At 41.3% G+C, this 17,446-nt stretch overlaps 1 protein-coding gene across 1 annotated transcript in view; it reads left to right on the forward strand.

The window, feature by feature from the left end:
* Positions 1 to 733: 733 nt before the first annotated feature.
* Positions 734 to 17,446, forward strand: part of LOC126354815 (uncharacterized) — a 49,485-nt gene continuing 32,772 nt past the window's right edge. The window contains exons 1-2 of the mRNA XM_050004754.1: positions 734 to 828; positions 14,202 to 14,390. Coding sequence (XP_049860711.1) covers positions 14,331 to 14,390 — 60 coding nt within the window. The 5' untranslated portion in view covers positions 734 to 828; positions 14,202 to 14,330. The remainder of the gene's footprint in view (positions 829 to 14,201; positions 14,391 to 17,446) is intronic.

Genomic DNA, 17,446 nt, shown 5'->3' on the forward strand with positions numbered 1-17,446 from the left:
TAAGGAGGAGGCATTGAAAATATTTGGGGAGACAAGAAATTTGTGACACAACTTGACTAGAAGGTGGGATTGGTTGATAGGACGCATTCTGAGACATCAAGAGGACACGAATTTAGTACTGGATGGAAGTGCGCGGGAGAGGGAGAGGGGTGAGGAGTTAAAACTCGAAGAGGGAGACAAAGAGGTGTATACAGTAGGCAGAATCAGAAGGATGTAGATAGCAGCAGTCATTCAGAGATGAAGAAGCTTGCACGGGAAAGGGTGGGACGGAGAGCTGCATCAAATCAGTCTTCGAACTGAAGATAACAGCAGTTGTAGCAGGAGGAAATAAATTAACATCTGCTACAAGAAAAAAAGTGTATATTGATGGGCAATCAGAGGGAGGGTGGTCTTACGAGCAGCTTCTTGAACTGTGTTTACATCGAATTTTTGTGAAATCATAGCGCCACTCGTTGTTGTCACTGTGTTGAAATATTTAATCGGACTGCTCGATTCATTCGACTGTCTCATTCCCTCTCTAATTTTACAACGATATTCGGTGGTGACAGCTGAAGCTGTGGCTATATAAATCTGTTCCGCATGTGAGAGGCGATATCACGTTGCGTTTCGGTATAAGCGAGACCTGGGGCAAGAAGCACGGCCGTGGGCAGCGGACACTTTCTAGACAGCGAGTGCAACTGGAGGGGAGGAGTCTCGAGCCCAGGCCGCATTATAAATGTGGCGGACGGTGTCTCGCGACCATTTGAACACTGCCGGCTGCTACTCAAGTGGGCGCGTCTGCAAGAAGGCTCTGGAACGACGTGCCGTGCTGTGGACACGCGTGTCAAGGTAACAGTCAGCAACGCTGCATTAGTCATCCTTCATTGCTCTCTTACGATTTCCCTATTTTCTTGGACATAAACAGTGCCGTATTTCCAAGCTCTGGACTGACAAGGCCGGTTGCGATTGGAACCTCAGTTTAATATTAATAACGATGGTGTGCAGAGATGGTCTTACGTCCTGTTCTTTCGTTATTATGTCTATGAAGAGTTTCTTTAATGAGACAGACTCTACACATTTCACTTTTCTTTTCCCTAGTCCGGTCCTGTGAACATGAGTACCAAATACGCTTTTCTTTGTGTGACCTCCATTACTTAACGTTATGTGAATAGAATCACTTAAATTAGACGTTGTGCACAGCTTCATTATTAGTCTGTTATGTCGAATACTGAGGTTACGTTTTAAGAGAATATTATACTGATGTTATAAATGTACTTGGATACCACCTAATATTGTATCGGACCTCTTTTTTCCTCTCGTAGTGCAGCAACTCGACGTGGCATGGACTCATCACGTTGTTAGAGGTCCCCTGCAGAAATACTGAGCAATGCTGCCTCTATAGTTGTCCATAACTGTGCAAGTGTTGCCGGTGTAGGATATTGTACAATAACTGACCTCTCGATCGTGTCCTATAAGTTTTCGATGAGTGACCAAACCATTCTCTCGAACTGTCGAGAAATCGAAAACAATTGTGGTCCTGTGACAGAACGCATTGTCGTCCATAAGAATTACATATTTGTTTTGGAACATTAAGTGCATGTATGGCTGCAAACGGTTTCCCAGTAACCTAAAATAACCATTTCGACTCAATGATCGGTTCATTTGGACCAGATGACCCCTTCGTGGGGGTCTTCCTTATCCTCTAACCTTACCATCAGCTGTTACCACCTGAACAGCCTACGGATTTCCAATCATCTACAGTCCAACTGATATGGTCATGAGCCCACGAGAGGCGCAGCATACGATGTCGTGGGGTCAGCAAAGGCACTCGCTTCGGTCATCTGCTACCATAGCCCATTAGCGCCAAATTTCGCCGCACTGTCCTAACAGATTCGTCCGTCGTACGTCCCACATTGATTTCTGCGGTTATTTAGCCTAGCGTTACTTGTCTGTTAGCACTGACAACCCTACTCTAACACCGCTGCTCTCTGCAGCTAAGCGAAAGCCCTCGACCACTGTGTTGTCCATGGTGAGTGGTAAAATCAGAAATTTGATATCCTCACCACACGCTCTACACTGTGCATCTTGGAATATTGAATTCACTAACGATTTCCAGAATGGAATGTCTGATGTGTCTTGCTCCAACTGCCAATCGACGTTCACAGTCTCTTAATTCCCGAAGTGCGGCCATAATCACGTCGGACCCAGTTTCACATGAATCATCTGGCACAAAAGGCAGCTCCAACAACGCACGGCCCTCTCATACCTTCTGTACACTTGATACCACGTCCACCTGTATATGCGTGTGTCGCTATTCCACGATTTTTATCATCTCAGTGTGCAATGCCCAATCACATTAATGTGACCACCTGTCGAAAGGCTGAATAGACCTTTGGCTGCGAGATGTGCAACAAGAGAATCAATGAGGTTCTGGAAGGTACCAGTAGGGACGAGGAGCCATGGTGACTCCAGTGCTATGGCCATTTGCGCTACGTTTCTCTATTGAGGATCTATACTGTGAACAGCCTTATAGCGATGGTCCCACAGATTCTCGTCTGGTTTTACATCCGGGGAGTTTGGTGGTCAGAAGACTGTAGTAAACTCATCGTGGTGCTCTTAAAACTATGCATCTACGCTGCGAATTGTATGACATGTTACATTCTCGTTGTGATATATATGCCATCGTGCCTTGGAAAAACCAAATGCATGTAGGTTCAAATGGCTCTTAAGCACTATGGGACTTAACATCTGAGGTTATCAGTCCCGGGACTTAACATCTGAGGTTATCAGTCCCATAGGCTTAGAACTACTTAAACCTAACTAACCGAAGGACATCACACACATCCATGCCCGAGGCAGGATTCGAACCTGCGACCGTAGCATCAGCGCGGTTCCGGACTGAAGTGCCTAGAACCTCTCGGCCACGCCTGCCGGCTAAGTGTAGGTGTGAACGTGATCCCGAATGATAGATAAATACTAGTGCTGATCCACTGTGCCTTCCAGAATGACGAGATCATCCAGGGAACGCTACGGAAACATTCCCCAGACCACAATGCTCCCTCCTCCGGCCTGGGCTTTCTCGATGATTGTTGCATAATGTTTGTTTTCAGACGTTTCACGCCGATAGAGCGTAAAACGTGATCCGACTAAAACGGTGGTCGTCCAGTGGCCGTATTGGGATTCAAATTCCTGCCTTCGTCGCCGATGAACAGCAGTTACCATGGATGCATGAACCAGACTGCTGCTGCGGAGGCCGATACGCAGCAACGTTGGCGAAGCGGTCGTGAGGAGACACTGTTGGTAGCCCTTTGTTACATCTGGGCGGTCTGTTACTCAGTAGTTGAACGTTTATTTGCTCGTACTCGCCTCCGCAGTCGCCGTTCAGCCCTGCTATGTATGGTCTGTGGTGCTCCACGATTGCATCGGCGCTACGGCGCTATGTTGGTTGGTTATTGCACGTTGACGTCGAAAAAGCGGCGGTCACATTAATGTGACTGGATCGTGCATTACTTCAGCAAACGGTTACCAGTTAATTTGCGGTATCATTCCACGAACGGTCAGTAGGCAGTCTTCAAACGTGTTGTTCTTTCCTAGAAATGCATCTTGATACTGATAGCTCCTTGTGAATTAGTTGTTAGTAACAAACGAATTGCACCCTAGTTTCAGAAAACATTTGGCAAATCAGCAATTTGCCTTTGAATAGTACACACTCAATGATTGTACATAACTGTGCCCGTTATCCTGCTGAAATGACGATGATATGCAACAAAATTCAGATTTACGAATTTAAACTGAAAAGATTTATTACTCCATACTGTCTTTGCTCAATGTACGAGTCTTTCGCAGCACTCTATTTTGTTTTTGTTTTTGTAATACTGCAAATATGAAGCAGTTGGGCCCCCTAGCATCGAAGAATAAGAAAAAAATATAGTGAAAGCAAAACCGCAGGAAAGCTACACCTGGAAACATTTAATAATTCAAACGCATAAAAATAATTTTTACACCCATCAGATAACCTATTCATTATGTATTTTTTGTTACCTAGTTCCACTTCCTGACAGTTTAAATAGAAATTACAAGTCAAGCATATCTAACTGCTACAATATGCCCTCCACAACATCAGTGAACAGCATTATACCAAAGGACTGTCATTGGCTATCAAACGTCTCTTGTGTTATGTCCCCGCGATTTTCTTTTCCTTTACTTCACTCAATGACCATCAAAATTATGCTCGGATAACTTTATACCCCCTTCATATGTCAAAGATACTGCTTAAAACTTTTATTTTAAACATTTTGTGATCAAAAATTGCCATTGGGAAGTATGATAATCTCGTTTTGCAATACTTGGTCAATACCGTGGTCAAGCAGAAGATGAAAAGCCAAAAATGCTTTTTCTGCCACTGAGCTTAACAAAAGTTCCTCTTAATTAAAAATTTGGCTGAAAAATATACATTTTTGTACCACCCTTCTGTAAAATAAATGATTCTGTAAAAGCCTTTTTATTATTAGCACACGCATGGTATAACAGGAGGGACATAATAAAATTAAAATGGTCAGATGGTAAGCAGAATTTCCTTTGAATTGTCCAAGGTATGTTAAATCTTACCAGTAGATACTCAGCTCCGAAATATTCTGTGCTGTTACAAGTAGTTTCTTAACAGTTGCCTCTTTATGTGAAGCAAGAAATTGCTTCCTTGGGAAGGTCACTTGCCTCCCTGCCCCATATACCTTTCTACTTCTCCTCAGTTTCGGACGTAAGATCAACAACTACTATAAGCCATTAATGTGAACTCGTCAACTAAGAAAAGTTAAACATCTAACTTCCACATTCATTTCCTGTCACTTACTTTCTGAAACTTCCAGGCAGATTAAAACTGTGTGCCCGACCGAGACTCGAACACGGGACCTTTGCCTTTCGCGGGCAAGTGCTCTACTAACTGTGCTTCGGTAGGTCAGTTGGTAGAGCACTTGCCCGCGAAAGGCAAAGGTCCCGAGTTCGAGTCTCGGTCGGGCACACAGTTTTAATCTGCCAGGAAATTTCATATCAGCGCACACTCCGCTGCAGAGTGAAAATCTCATTCTGGAAACTTACTTTCTCTTCGTTTCGTTGTCTACGTCTACATGCACACTGTGAAACACTGAAGAGAACGGCGGAGAATAATTAGTTGGCATAGTACCACGGTTTGTGGTTTCTTCGCTACAACAACGTGTGGAGCACCGGAAGAATGACTGTTTAAATACGTCTGTTAGTGCTGCAATGAGTCTAATCTTGTCTCTACAGTCCCAACTAGGGAGAGCTGTAGGAGACTGAGGAATACCTCTGCGTTCTCCACTAAACGTTTGTTCCTGAAGCATATAAGTAGGCTTTCGTGGGCCAAATTGATTTTAGAAGTGTGTCAGTTCAGGTCTTTCAACATTTTCGTGACGATCTCCCATACGTCAGATAACCTGAGACTATCTGTGCCGCCCTTGTTTGTATACTGAGCGTTCAATTGTCCCCTGGTAATCATGCTGATGTGTGTTGCACATATTTGAGCAGTATTCTCAACTGGCACGCACAAGTGATTTGTGAGTGGTCTCATTTGTAGACTGACTGCATTTTCCCGATGTCCTGCCAATGTTCCGACGGCTACAACGTGACTTACTCTACTACTGAGCCTGTGTGACAAATTCATCCATATCAAAACAATCGCTATGCTTAGCTTTATTTATGAGTTGCTGATTCCGGTTACAACTCATTGATGGTTTAATGACAGGCTAATACCGTCTTTTATTAAGCTCGCAATTTTGTTTCTCTGAACATGTGAACCATTTTGTCTGTCTTCGTTCGACTTTTTATCAAAATCTCACTGCATATTTGTGTAGCTTTTCTCAGATACTGTAGTAATTCGTTATAACAGCCTTGCAAAGAAAACGTATCATGTGGAAGGAAAAAAGAAATGTGTCTGTTCGCAGGAACAAGTAAAAATCCATACATATACCGAAAACTACTCAAAATTACTAAGAAGAGTTATTAAAAATCAAGGAATGTGCACATTATGTCAGAAATCAGCAGTTTCGTCAACAGGTTGTAGGGTCCCCGGCGACAGGACAACAGGAAATAGAACAGGATAACATTACTATTGAATTAAATGGAGAGGCAATAGATTATCAATCACAGGTAGCAGGTATGTTCAATAGTATGGTCCATAATCATTTCTTAAACGTAGGATAAAATATTGGAACAAACAATTCAAGAAAGAAATCACAGCACTTTGTTTTGAAAAATCTATTCCCGTAAAGTTCGATCATATGACTGTATCAGCAATTTGTTCTGACGTTAAGCAAATTATATTCCTAGAAATAAAAGCTCATCTGGATTTGATGATGTTTCCAATAGAGCGCTAAAGGCTTGTTGCCGTATAATAATCCCAGTCTTATCTCAAATATATAATTTATCAATAGCTCAAACCATTTTTCCTCCAGACTGAAATAAGCCATTGTTAAACCTCCCTATAACAAAGGTGGTAGGGGAAATGTCAGTTATTACTGAATTGATTCGCAATTCACTTCACATTTAAACTTTTTCGAGAATATGATGAATTTTAGAAGAGTACTATTCCTCAGCTACAGTAATATCTTCAGCAAATCACAGTTTGGATTTCAGAAGAGTTGTTCAACTGAGAATCCCGCTAACAATTTCATTCAGCAAATTTTGCAAATATTGTGTAACAAAATAGAATCGGAAGGTATTTTCTGCGAACTACGTAAGGCATTTCATTGTGTGAATCACAGTATCCTCCTAGATATACTGACGTTTCATGGAATATATGGTACAGCCAACTAATGGACAGTCTCGTAACTAACCAATAGAATATAGAAAGCTGTACTTAAAAATTCAACCAATAAAATCAGGGATGACTCTCCTAACAGGGAAGAAATCACATATGGGGTTTCTCAACGTTCAAACTTAAGTCTATTATTGTTCCCGAAATATGCAAACAATTTTCCGTCTATTATACAAAAATCAGAATTAATTCATTTTGGGGATAGCACAGTCCAAGCGTACATACAGCTACAGAGGAAACGGGATATAATGTTCTTAAAAGTATTATTGGCTGGTTTTCAGCGAATGGTCTGACTCTCAATTCCAGAAATACACATATAGAGGCACTACTCTAACGATAAGTGCAACACAGAGGTGAGAAAATAATACACATAGTGCAAAATTTAAAAATTTTAATCGTCTACATTGGTCATACTTTAAAATGAAAAAAAAACGTATTAAAACTCCTAAAATACCAGTACGAAATGAAAAATAATATGATGACTTGTAAGAACAATGCCTTACTGAAACCAGTCTGTCTCACATTTACCCTAAGTGAATAATAAAACACCAAATTTTAAGTTGTGTATATTACTGTAAGATTCTTTAAATAAAGTTATAAACTTTACTGTTACTATTGCTTTTACTATTATTGTAATACGGGCATATAGAAATGTCGTAAACTGTACGAAAAATGTACTAGTAACGGTGTCTTGCTGTATTCAGTGGCATTAGCACTTTGAACCATCTAAAATCTTTGGGGAAGAAAATTCTATAAGTCGTCACGTTTTGTATATTTTCATCCAGTATACTATGTGGAATAATGGGATGACTCAGCTTTAAAAAAGAAATTCTTCATTATTCTAAACCTGCTGTAAGAATAATCTGTGGCTCTCACTCATGATCATCTTCTAGATATCGGTTTAAGGAAATAGGTACTTTGACTGCTGCGTCACAACACATTTATCCCCTGATGAAGTTCGTTGTAAATGATCAAGTGCAGTTCGATGGGAAAAATGATGTCCACAATTACAATACCAGGAAGAAAACGAATTCATTACTCCACAGGGGTGCAAAATACTGCAACCACAATTTTTGATCACTTATCCAGTGATATAAAAAGTCTGACAGGAAAATAAAATTTAAAACGACCTGAAAAAGTTTCGTTTAGACAACTACTTGTATCATATAGAAGAATTTCTATTATTCTACTGTGTAGAAGGTGGTGGGTAGAAATTACTAACTCTTACCCATACAATTAATAAAAAAAATATTTGTAGATGTTCAGCATATTTACAAAATAATGCATGTGAATATAGGATGACTTGTTCCTCATCATTACAATTTATCGTGCAAATGATGCATGAAACATGAAACTAACTTCATATAACTGAATGATCAGCGAAACTGTCTGTGGTTACTATTAATATTTCATGCCAGGTCATTAACATAGAACGTTAAAAGCAAAGGTCGCAGCACACCGGGCAAGCATCGAGTTACTTGTTTTGTCGATGATTCCATTTCGAAGATAACACACTGCGCCCTCACTACCAGGAAATTCACAGTCTAGTAACAGATTTTGTTTGTGGTTGTGTGGATGTGCCGTGGGCGTGACAGAAGACGGTGCTGCGACTTTCTTCTTGATTCTGTTTGAGTTTTCCTATCGTAATCTTTCCAGGTGTTGACAAATGATTTTAATTTCGAGGTTTTGAGATCGAAGTTGAAAACTGTTTCCAATCCCTCCGTCCCCCTTGGACATACACAGCAGCACTACTTTGTTTGCTCCAAGCCTCGCTTCACCTTACCTCAACGACCTCTGCTCTCGTGTATCATTGCAGAACACCCAAGATTTTGGTCGTGCATAAAGCACAGTTTGAAATATTATGAAAAGTCATAGTGATTCAGGTATTTTTTTATACAGTTTTGCTCCACCATAACATTATGTAGACGGCAGTTACTCTTAGATGAACGATTTAAATCTGTTTCGTGGGAATGCTTAGTTTCTTACATGTTTCTGTACGGCTAATTTTTGCTCAAGTCTCATCGTGATTTCATCAGTTTCTCCAGTGATTTCTTGAGAAGATTGAGGTGTGTCTTTGACGTCAAAATTTCAGGACGGAGAATGTTTTTCTCATCTTGGAGCCTCATGTACTGAAAGCACATCCTATTTAATAAACATCACCAATCATTTTCGCCGCGTGAACTGCGTTTATTCATTTTTATGAACGAATTTGTAAAATGCAGCGATTTTCTTGTGTGCTACGTCCAAGATTCGAAGTAAGTCACTAGCGTTTGTTATAACGCGACCAGTGGGTAATGAAAGGTGGCTGACGCCAACGTGGCGCAACCTCATATTGGAAAAAACGACGGCGCGGAAATATATTCAGGACAATCCACTACCGCACGACTCTTTTTTCTCACAGGAGCTGTAAAGTCGCATATGTCTTGACCACTGGCTAAATTTTAAAATAAGTTGCAAGCTCCCCAGTCATGTCAGCCACAAAACACGGAAGCTGCATCGTAGGATGTACAGGTCGAGGCGTGGCAAGATCTCCCTCAGGTACCTTCTCTTGTTCCTGCTGGTGCTGTAGCTCAACACTAAAAAAAACATCTCATAACATTCTTACGTCCAAGGTGTAGATTTCACTGCGACTGCTACTTCGTAGTGTGTTCTAGTTTTTTCTGAAATGTATCTACGTGTACAGTCAAAATCATCCATGCAGACACAAACAGCAGAATATGTTTTTCAGGAACTACACTCCTCAGAAGATTTAAAGGAACATGACTTTGGGCTCCTGCCATTTTCCATTGAGCAATAGTTGAGGTCTGGATATGTCACTTTTCCCTTTCACAACTTAAGAACACTGCAAATCATCACTGCATTCTCGATTGTTTACATAAAAAGAACTGAAATGTCTAACATTTGTCGAATAAAAGTAGCAATAGTCATTCATCCCTTCATCCTGGGTACTTTTCAAGTAGCGTGAGCTAAAAAGGGCTTGCAATACAGCGGCCGAACGTCCCCGCATGGGGCCTCCCGGCCAACAATGCCATACGATAACTTCATTTCATTGGACTTCGAGTGCCTCAACAACGTTTACATCTATGCGGCGTGGTCCGCACATGTCAGTGGAGGTCAGCCTTGTGTATCCATTCCAGTTCTTCAACGAGAACCCATGAGAGTTCTTGGACGATTTGTCGTGGAACAGGACGACCACGAACACGTATTTGAAGCACGTCCCACTTATGAACGATGGTATTCAAGTGGGAACTCACTGCCGGATATTGCATTACTTCAACTTCCAGGCGTCGCAAGACATTCCTGCTGACATGCTCGACGTAGACTCTGGCATTAAAAGGAATTCAAGGCCACAACCGTATGGTCCAACAGGCTGCGTTCGATGTACTGCTTGATGGTGATGCGGCCATAGGCACCAACAAGATCCGTATGCCCATCACCACTAAAGACTCCCGACATCACATAACCTTGGAAATGATTTAATAGGCAACATTTCGTAGGTACCCCTCAGCACGGGTCTCAGCTCATAAACACGGTGATCACCCTGCATCAGGGGATTTCTGGACTCGTCTTTGAAAAACACGTTAACCCAGTGACGAAGTCGCCAGTTGACATGGGAATTGCGGAGCCGAAGGCGACCTGCAAGATATTGTCATATCAAGCGAGGTACTCGAACAGGATTGTTGGGTCATTAGATGTTTTCTCGTAACCTCTTGATTACAGTCTGCACGCACACAGCGGCTTCAGGGATCGTCTTCCAGTGCATTGGCTGCGTCCATACAACGTCACAACGCAGAGGTGGCCAGATGTCGGTCTTCACACAGGGTTGTAACGAGTCGGAGACTTTATCCAACTAGCCATGTGTAGTGAATTGTCTCCCTGTAGTGTGTCCACAATCTGTGAATGATGGAGGCATTGGCGTCTGCAGCAACATGACCGCAAATCCACCCCTTTCGGATTAAACAGACTGCAGTTGGAGCTTGCACTGCTTTATGATGTCGAGAATGCAACGTCATCAAATGAATTGCCATCTGTGTACCTCATTAGAAAATACTTGTTCACCGGTACTCACTTCCTTCTTAAGGGTCACCTGATACTACAATGCATAAATATCCAATAGATGTTGAATGGTTTTAATTGTTGCCTACACCGAAAGTGAAGATAAAAGCCATGCAGTAAGACCAAAGGTGGTGCCTATATCAAAACACATTTAACATATCTAACTTTGATACACATATTCTCTTAATTAATTTGAACAGTGTGTATTTCCGTTATTAGTTTTAGCTATGCTCTGATGAGCCAAAACGTTAAGACCACTTGAACAGCATGTTGGTCCACCTCTGGAACGCAATACGAAAGTGATTCTGCGTGACATGGATTCATCCCCTCGTCAAGTTTCCGAAGGCAACTGAAACCATGTCTCCACGAGCAAGTCACGCAGTTTTCGTAAATTACGGGCCGGTTGTTCGAAAGCTGGTGCCCAATAGCGACCCAGTTGTGTTACATTGGGTTCAGGTCAGGCGACTTTGGTGTCCAAGATATTAACGTGAATTTACTATTATGATTCTCAGACTTTATGTAGCACGATACTGGCCTACTGATACGGACGGTTATCCTACTGTAACATGCAATCGCTGTCGGGGAAGACGTAATGCACGAAATGACGCTGCCCACCCATGTGCAGCGACGAAGTCATCTGTTTCCCATTGGGAGTTTTTCACTGCACTGCTGAGCAGCATCAGTAAGTGGTGGAACGTCATCTTGCTAGGACTTTGGCGTACCATCGATGAGATTAAGGCAGCCCTGGTATATATTGATTCACTCTGCAGTGCAGATTCTGCATAAGCCTCCACACATGTCCGATCGGGTTCATGTTCAGAAAACAGGCAGGCATCTCCATTCTGGTGATCCTAGCATGCTGAAGAAACATACAGGCTGTCGCAAAATAATATAATAATATATACACTCTTTGAAATAGAACCTCTCTTTAATTAAAGGAGACATAAATAAAGTTTTTCTGGGTAATAATTTAGAGGGTGGTGAAAAACATAACAATGCTTTCTTTTGTTTCACGATTGCCAGAAAACATGTTTGAACAACGGAACTGGGTGCTGAAGCGTTACTGGAAAACAGAGAATGTGAGTGCGGTACGCCGACATTGAAGAGTTGAGTTTGGAACACCACCACCGACAAGAATCAGAGATAAGTTTGAATCCGAAGGAACGGTGCAGGATATGAAGAAGTGACATAACGGACGAAAGAGAAGTTCAACAGACAATGAGACTATTGATGCAATTATCCAGGCACACACTCGATCCCCGAAGAAATCTGTGAGGCAATGCTCTCGGGAGACCAGGATCTGCAGAAGCAGTGTTCATAAAATTTTCCGGTCTCAGAACATTAAGCCTTACATTCCAAGACTTCTCCAAGCTCTTAACTAGGATGACCCTGATAGGCGAAGCGAATTTTGTGAGTGGTTCATTAACAGATGTGAAGAAAAGTAACGTTTCCAAGAACGAATTCTTTGGTCAGATGAAGCAACGTTTATACTTGATGGAACAACTAACCGCCATAAGTGCGTGTACTGGGCCAGGGAGAATCCGTACTTAACCGAGCAAAGGCATGTTAATCTACCAGGCGTAACAGTTTGGTGTGGTCTGTCTTCTAGAGGGTTAATCGGGCCGTACTTCTATGTCAACACTGTCATGGGCGACTCGTACTTGGAAATGTTGGAAATGATAACTCCTGGTCTTACCGTTATGTTTGGAAATGAAAATTATTGCTTTCAACAGGATGGGGCGCCACCTCACTTTCACCTGGATCTATGGGCATTTCTCAACCGTACATTCCCTGCCAGATGGATAGGACGAAGAAGGAGTGTGGAGTATCCCGCTCGATCTCCAGATTTAACTCCTATAGACTTCCTTCCTTCTGTACGGAACTCTCAAGAACACAGTTTACGCTGCGAGACCACACACACTGGATGATCTCAGAGAGCAAATTGAGCATTCCAATAAAGTTGGCACGTTACACAGTTGTAAGTAGTAGTCGACGGTGTATTACGATGGACGGACACCAGTTTCAACATTTACCACCTTAAGTCGGACTATGAGTCACATAACACCACTAAAATTGTATTTCTAATCAATTTCATTAAAGAGATGTTCAGTTCCAAAAAAGTGTGTACATTATTTTGGGACACCCTGTATTCACCAGATCAGCATGATGAGCACGCAGTTAAGCATCCATCATGGTGAAATTTTCATCAAAAAGTACGCGATGCGTCGGAATATTGGTCTCAGAATCAAGTCTCTGTACCATATAACAGTGATATTTCACTAAAACGTCATGGCAGGTGTAGAGGAGACCCATGTAATAGCACTCCAGAACGCCACTCCACAAACGCCTCATTCCACATGTGATACACAGCATTGGAGGCGTTCGATGTTACCTGCGTCTCCTATTAGTTTGATACGATACATGACGGCCTGTAGCCTGTACGAACGCCTAATTCAGTTCTGGAGCACAGAACCCTCGGTTCCTTTAACTCAAAAGTCTTAGCATTCTGTGTATCGGTCGATCGTTAACGACCTGTGCGGTGTAAGTCCTCAACACTACCATTTGATTACAAACGATTCCATGTACTAACACATCACTTTCACTCCAGTGCACACGTCGAGAGACTTCGCTGTTTGACAAGCCTTCTGCGCATAACGTGATGAAGCGAACCAGACCACTAGTCGCGTCTTCATCGTGGGGTAATGGATGTCCACTGTGCTGTTGCACAAATGTTTCTAATGCCACTATGCTGGTTCTTTATTTTCAACTGGTATGCTAAAACCATTTGAATGCGACGTTCTGCCTGTAAGAGTAAATGTACGTACCTTTCAAACATCAGAGGTGACCTCTCGATTGTTATAGGAACAGTCACAAAAGCAAAACTTCTGTTGATGTGTGTATGTTGCTACTGAGAGTTTTTGTAATATCTACAGCAAACGTGACCATGGATATTGTGTCCCCGAGGAAATTTTGGAACAGAAGTGTTCATGTCTAAAAATATTGGTGCCACTATCCTTCGTCATGAAGTTTCTTTGACGTCATATATGTGTTTCGCCATTCTGTTGATAAACGCTTATTCTCAGTGTAAGGTGTATTTGCCAACAGAAGCTTTCTTTAAACGCATTTAACAAGAGAAACCTGTTGAATTGTTACGAGTCGCATATACGGTATCAACTACTGCTAGAAACGGTTTCTTTAATTTTTATTGAAGTTTGATCTTTACTTTCCTCATAATTCTAATAGCAGGGCTGCAGGACACATTAATAACAGGTGCATTTGTTCATAAAGTATACTATGACCTCACGAGGTTGGATTTATTTGTTTGTCTCATTTCCAGACTCCAAATTCAGCCGATAAACTACGCTTAAAGAATTCATCATTGACGGAGGTGTCTTCCCGTTGGTGTGAGGAAAGAGTTCTGTTCCAGTTTGGTTGGGCTAAACCACTGGAGAAGCGTTCAGTCGCTATGAAGCACGTGACGTCACTGCTGTTGCTAGCGCTGCTGCTGCCTGCCCTGCACAGCGTGGTGAGTTTGTTGTGTGTAATATGCAGAGATACCCTATGAAGAAAAATATTATATGCTAAAACAAGAGTTTTACTATAACGTACTGTTTAGCACAGTCTTTCCGTTAGACTGCATATAATTTCTCGCTGTAAGTAACATACCTAAGCAGACTACTTTTTAAATTCATTTACTCATCTGCTTTGCAGTCATCTGAGTTAAGTCTCTTAAAATCAATTAAATATTAACTACATATTTTCAACCCAACGAATGGAGTGCGAGAGACCCATTTAGTAGAAAGTTTTATGCATTTCATTCCGAGCTATTCGAGTTAAATTTGTGAAAATCAGATTCCAGGTCTTTGTTAGCTTTCTAAATTATTCACATAACAGCTAACAGACGCTATATCCGTTAAAACGTTATAGTTGATCAAATGTTTACCGTTCTGTGGACATACTGTGAAATCATAGCGCCCACTTTATTATTATTATTATTATTATTACTGTTGTTGTTATTTACGCATTTGTTCCAACGAAATTCTCTGTCAGTGAGACAAGTTCATGGTACGTATTGTTAGGCGTATATATTTATTTTAGAAGAAATATCAGAAGGTATTTGAATCAAAAAATTAATAATAATAAACATTCAGCCTGAACATTCATTTCCCAAGCACAGTACTGGATAAGGAATGAGGAAAGATCCGACCATGGTCTATCAGAAGGTACCTTGAAAATGATGCGAGGACACAAAGTAAAGGTCCCGGCGGAGGCTCAAGTCTTCCCTCGGGCATGGGTGTGTGTGTTTGTCCTTGGGATAATTTAGCTTAAGTAGTGTGTAAGCTTAGGGACTGATGACCTTAGCAGTTAAGTCCCATAAGATTTCACACACATTCGAACATTTCTGAACACAAAAGAAAACCCAGATCAAAATGGCTGGATCATGTTAATAAGCCAGAATCACCTTCACTTCAGCGAATTTGTGTCATAGGCTCGGGATGCATTATTAAATAAACAAAAAAATTAGACTAACAAAATTCACAAGGCTTTCGGTTCATTATAACACAAATAAACCAGTTTCAGTAGTTGTAAAGAGCAGTGCGTCTCGTACACGGTCCGTCAGCTCAGTACTGCAACCATTGGTCATAGTAACAGTCAAATCCACAGCGAACAGCAACTTATGCTGCAAACAGTGGCGGCGCTGTTACGTAGACACAGTGCCTCTCGGCCGCGGTCTTGAGAACTACAGTAGTGCCTATAATCCATCAACCAAACAATGACACACGATTTCACAAAATTTTAACCTAAGCATTGCTGAGAAAGAAAAAGTGATATCAAGGCTTACCATCACGTCTATGACGCACTACTAAATACGGATGAGATGTTCTGATAAGACAAAATGGAAAAGGTAATCGGCGTGTTTTTTTTTCTTTTTTTTCGTCATAGAGATCATTCTGAAGTTCGCCTATTTCAACGCAAGGAAAGCCGTAAATCTGGATGGATGGACGGGGAATTAACTCACTCTGCCCCTTGAAATGAATGCAGTGTTTTAACTACTACACCCTTTGCTGGGCCTGTTTATCAGAGCAAGTATTCACCACATTTCTAGACAAACTCGTATCCAGTTTTGAAAACAGGTCTCTCTTACGAAATTTGGCTAAAATCGAATAAGCCTTAGTTTACTATGGAATAACAGCATATTTCGTGAACGAAGCGTGAAATTCTTTGGTACTCACATACTATATTTGAAATAAATTATCCTGCTCCCATTCGTGACTTAATTTACAATGAAACTAATAGTGATGTACTGAGACACTTATCTACTGTTGCTACCAGAATGTGTGGACGAAATTTCTGGGTATAAGGCCCATATCACAGTCCAGCAACCATCTGTGTTGACACTCTGATCGAATTCTAATTATAGAGATTCACGTAAACATTAAAAAGTGTCCAAATGAGTACATAAGACGAGCAGATGGTTTTTAATTGAAAGAAACAAAGAATCCCTTGTTTGGCATCGATGATAGTTGATTTAAAGAACAAGTAAAATGCTGTTCTGCACACTTTTCATAGCTCTATAAACTACTATTTAAGCATTGTATTTGTACACTAGTTCAGAATCGGTGATAGTATATCCCTCCCATAATTGTCTGGGTAACTCATTTCAGAGGTCGGAGGAGGGCTACGCCATACAAACTCCAACAAAATCGTTCCCAATAAAGTAGTCTGATGTTCAAAACAATCTATGAATTAGATTTATTTTACTTGCCTGTAAGGAATTGATAAGACTTTTTGCCATGCTTAAATGTCTTGTTAAAATTTACTGACACATGATCGGTAGATTTATGCTTTAAGACATTTTAAGTAGAAAATGTGAGGATGAAATCGTCTGCATGTCTTCGCAAATTGTAGGATTGGACGCAGAGGACCTGTACCTTGGCTGGCCCCTTCTGCGGGTTTGACGCCTGTTCACTTTTTTCTTTGGCAGAAAGCTCCAAGTACATACCAACTACACCCGATGATGTTCATATGCGTATTACGGCAACGTACTCGGACGTCTACGCTGAAATGTTGGAAGAGTGCATTGCCACTGCCGATGGTCGGTTTGAACATAACCAGTGTTGGTCAGTCGTCTCGTTACTGGTCAGAATCGACATAACTAGTCTATCCGCTTGTGATGTTCTTTAGTGTGTGCTACCACAGGTACTGTACAAGTGTCGGTGCGGGAATTTTTCAAAATACGGTATTTCGTAAACGACCCGCAATAAAACACTGCAACAGACCTCACTGACATTCTGATTTACTATACGTTTAATTTGGTAATGTCAATAGGCACTCTTCCATTTTAAAAAGTGTATGTTTGCACAAGAAACACAGCTTCTAAGTATTATTAGAATCTGTTGATTGGCTAACGATACTAGCCCCTGCCTGCCAGTTGATTCTGTGAAAACCAGACATCAACAGCAGTTTCCATTTTCGCAAAATATGCGGTGCAAGTTTTACGTTATTATGTGTCTTATTGTTCCAGAAACAACATAAAAATAACTTCAGTCCGCCAGTTCTGACGAAGGTTCTTTTACTTTA

Source organism: Schistocerca gregaria, chromosome 3 (genome assembly GCF_023897955.1).
Source record: "Schistocerca gregaria isolate iqSchGreg1 chromosome 3, iqSchGreg1.2, whole genome shotgun sequence".
In the NCBI taxonomy this organism is placed as follows: Eukaryota; Metazoa; Arthropoda; class Insecta; order Orthoptera; family Acrididae; genus Schistocerca; species Schistocerca gregaria.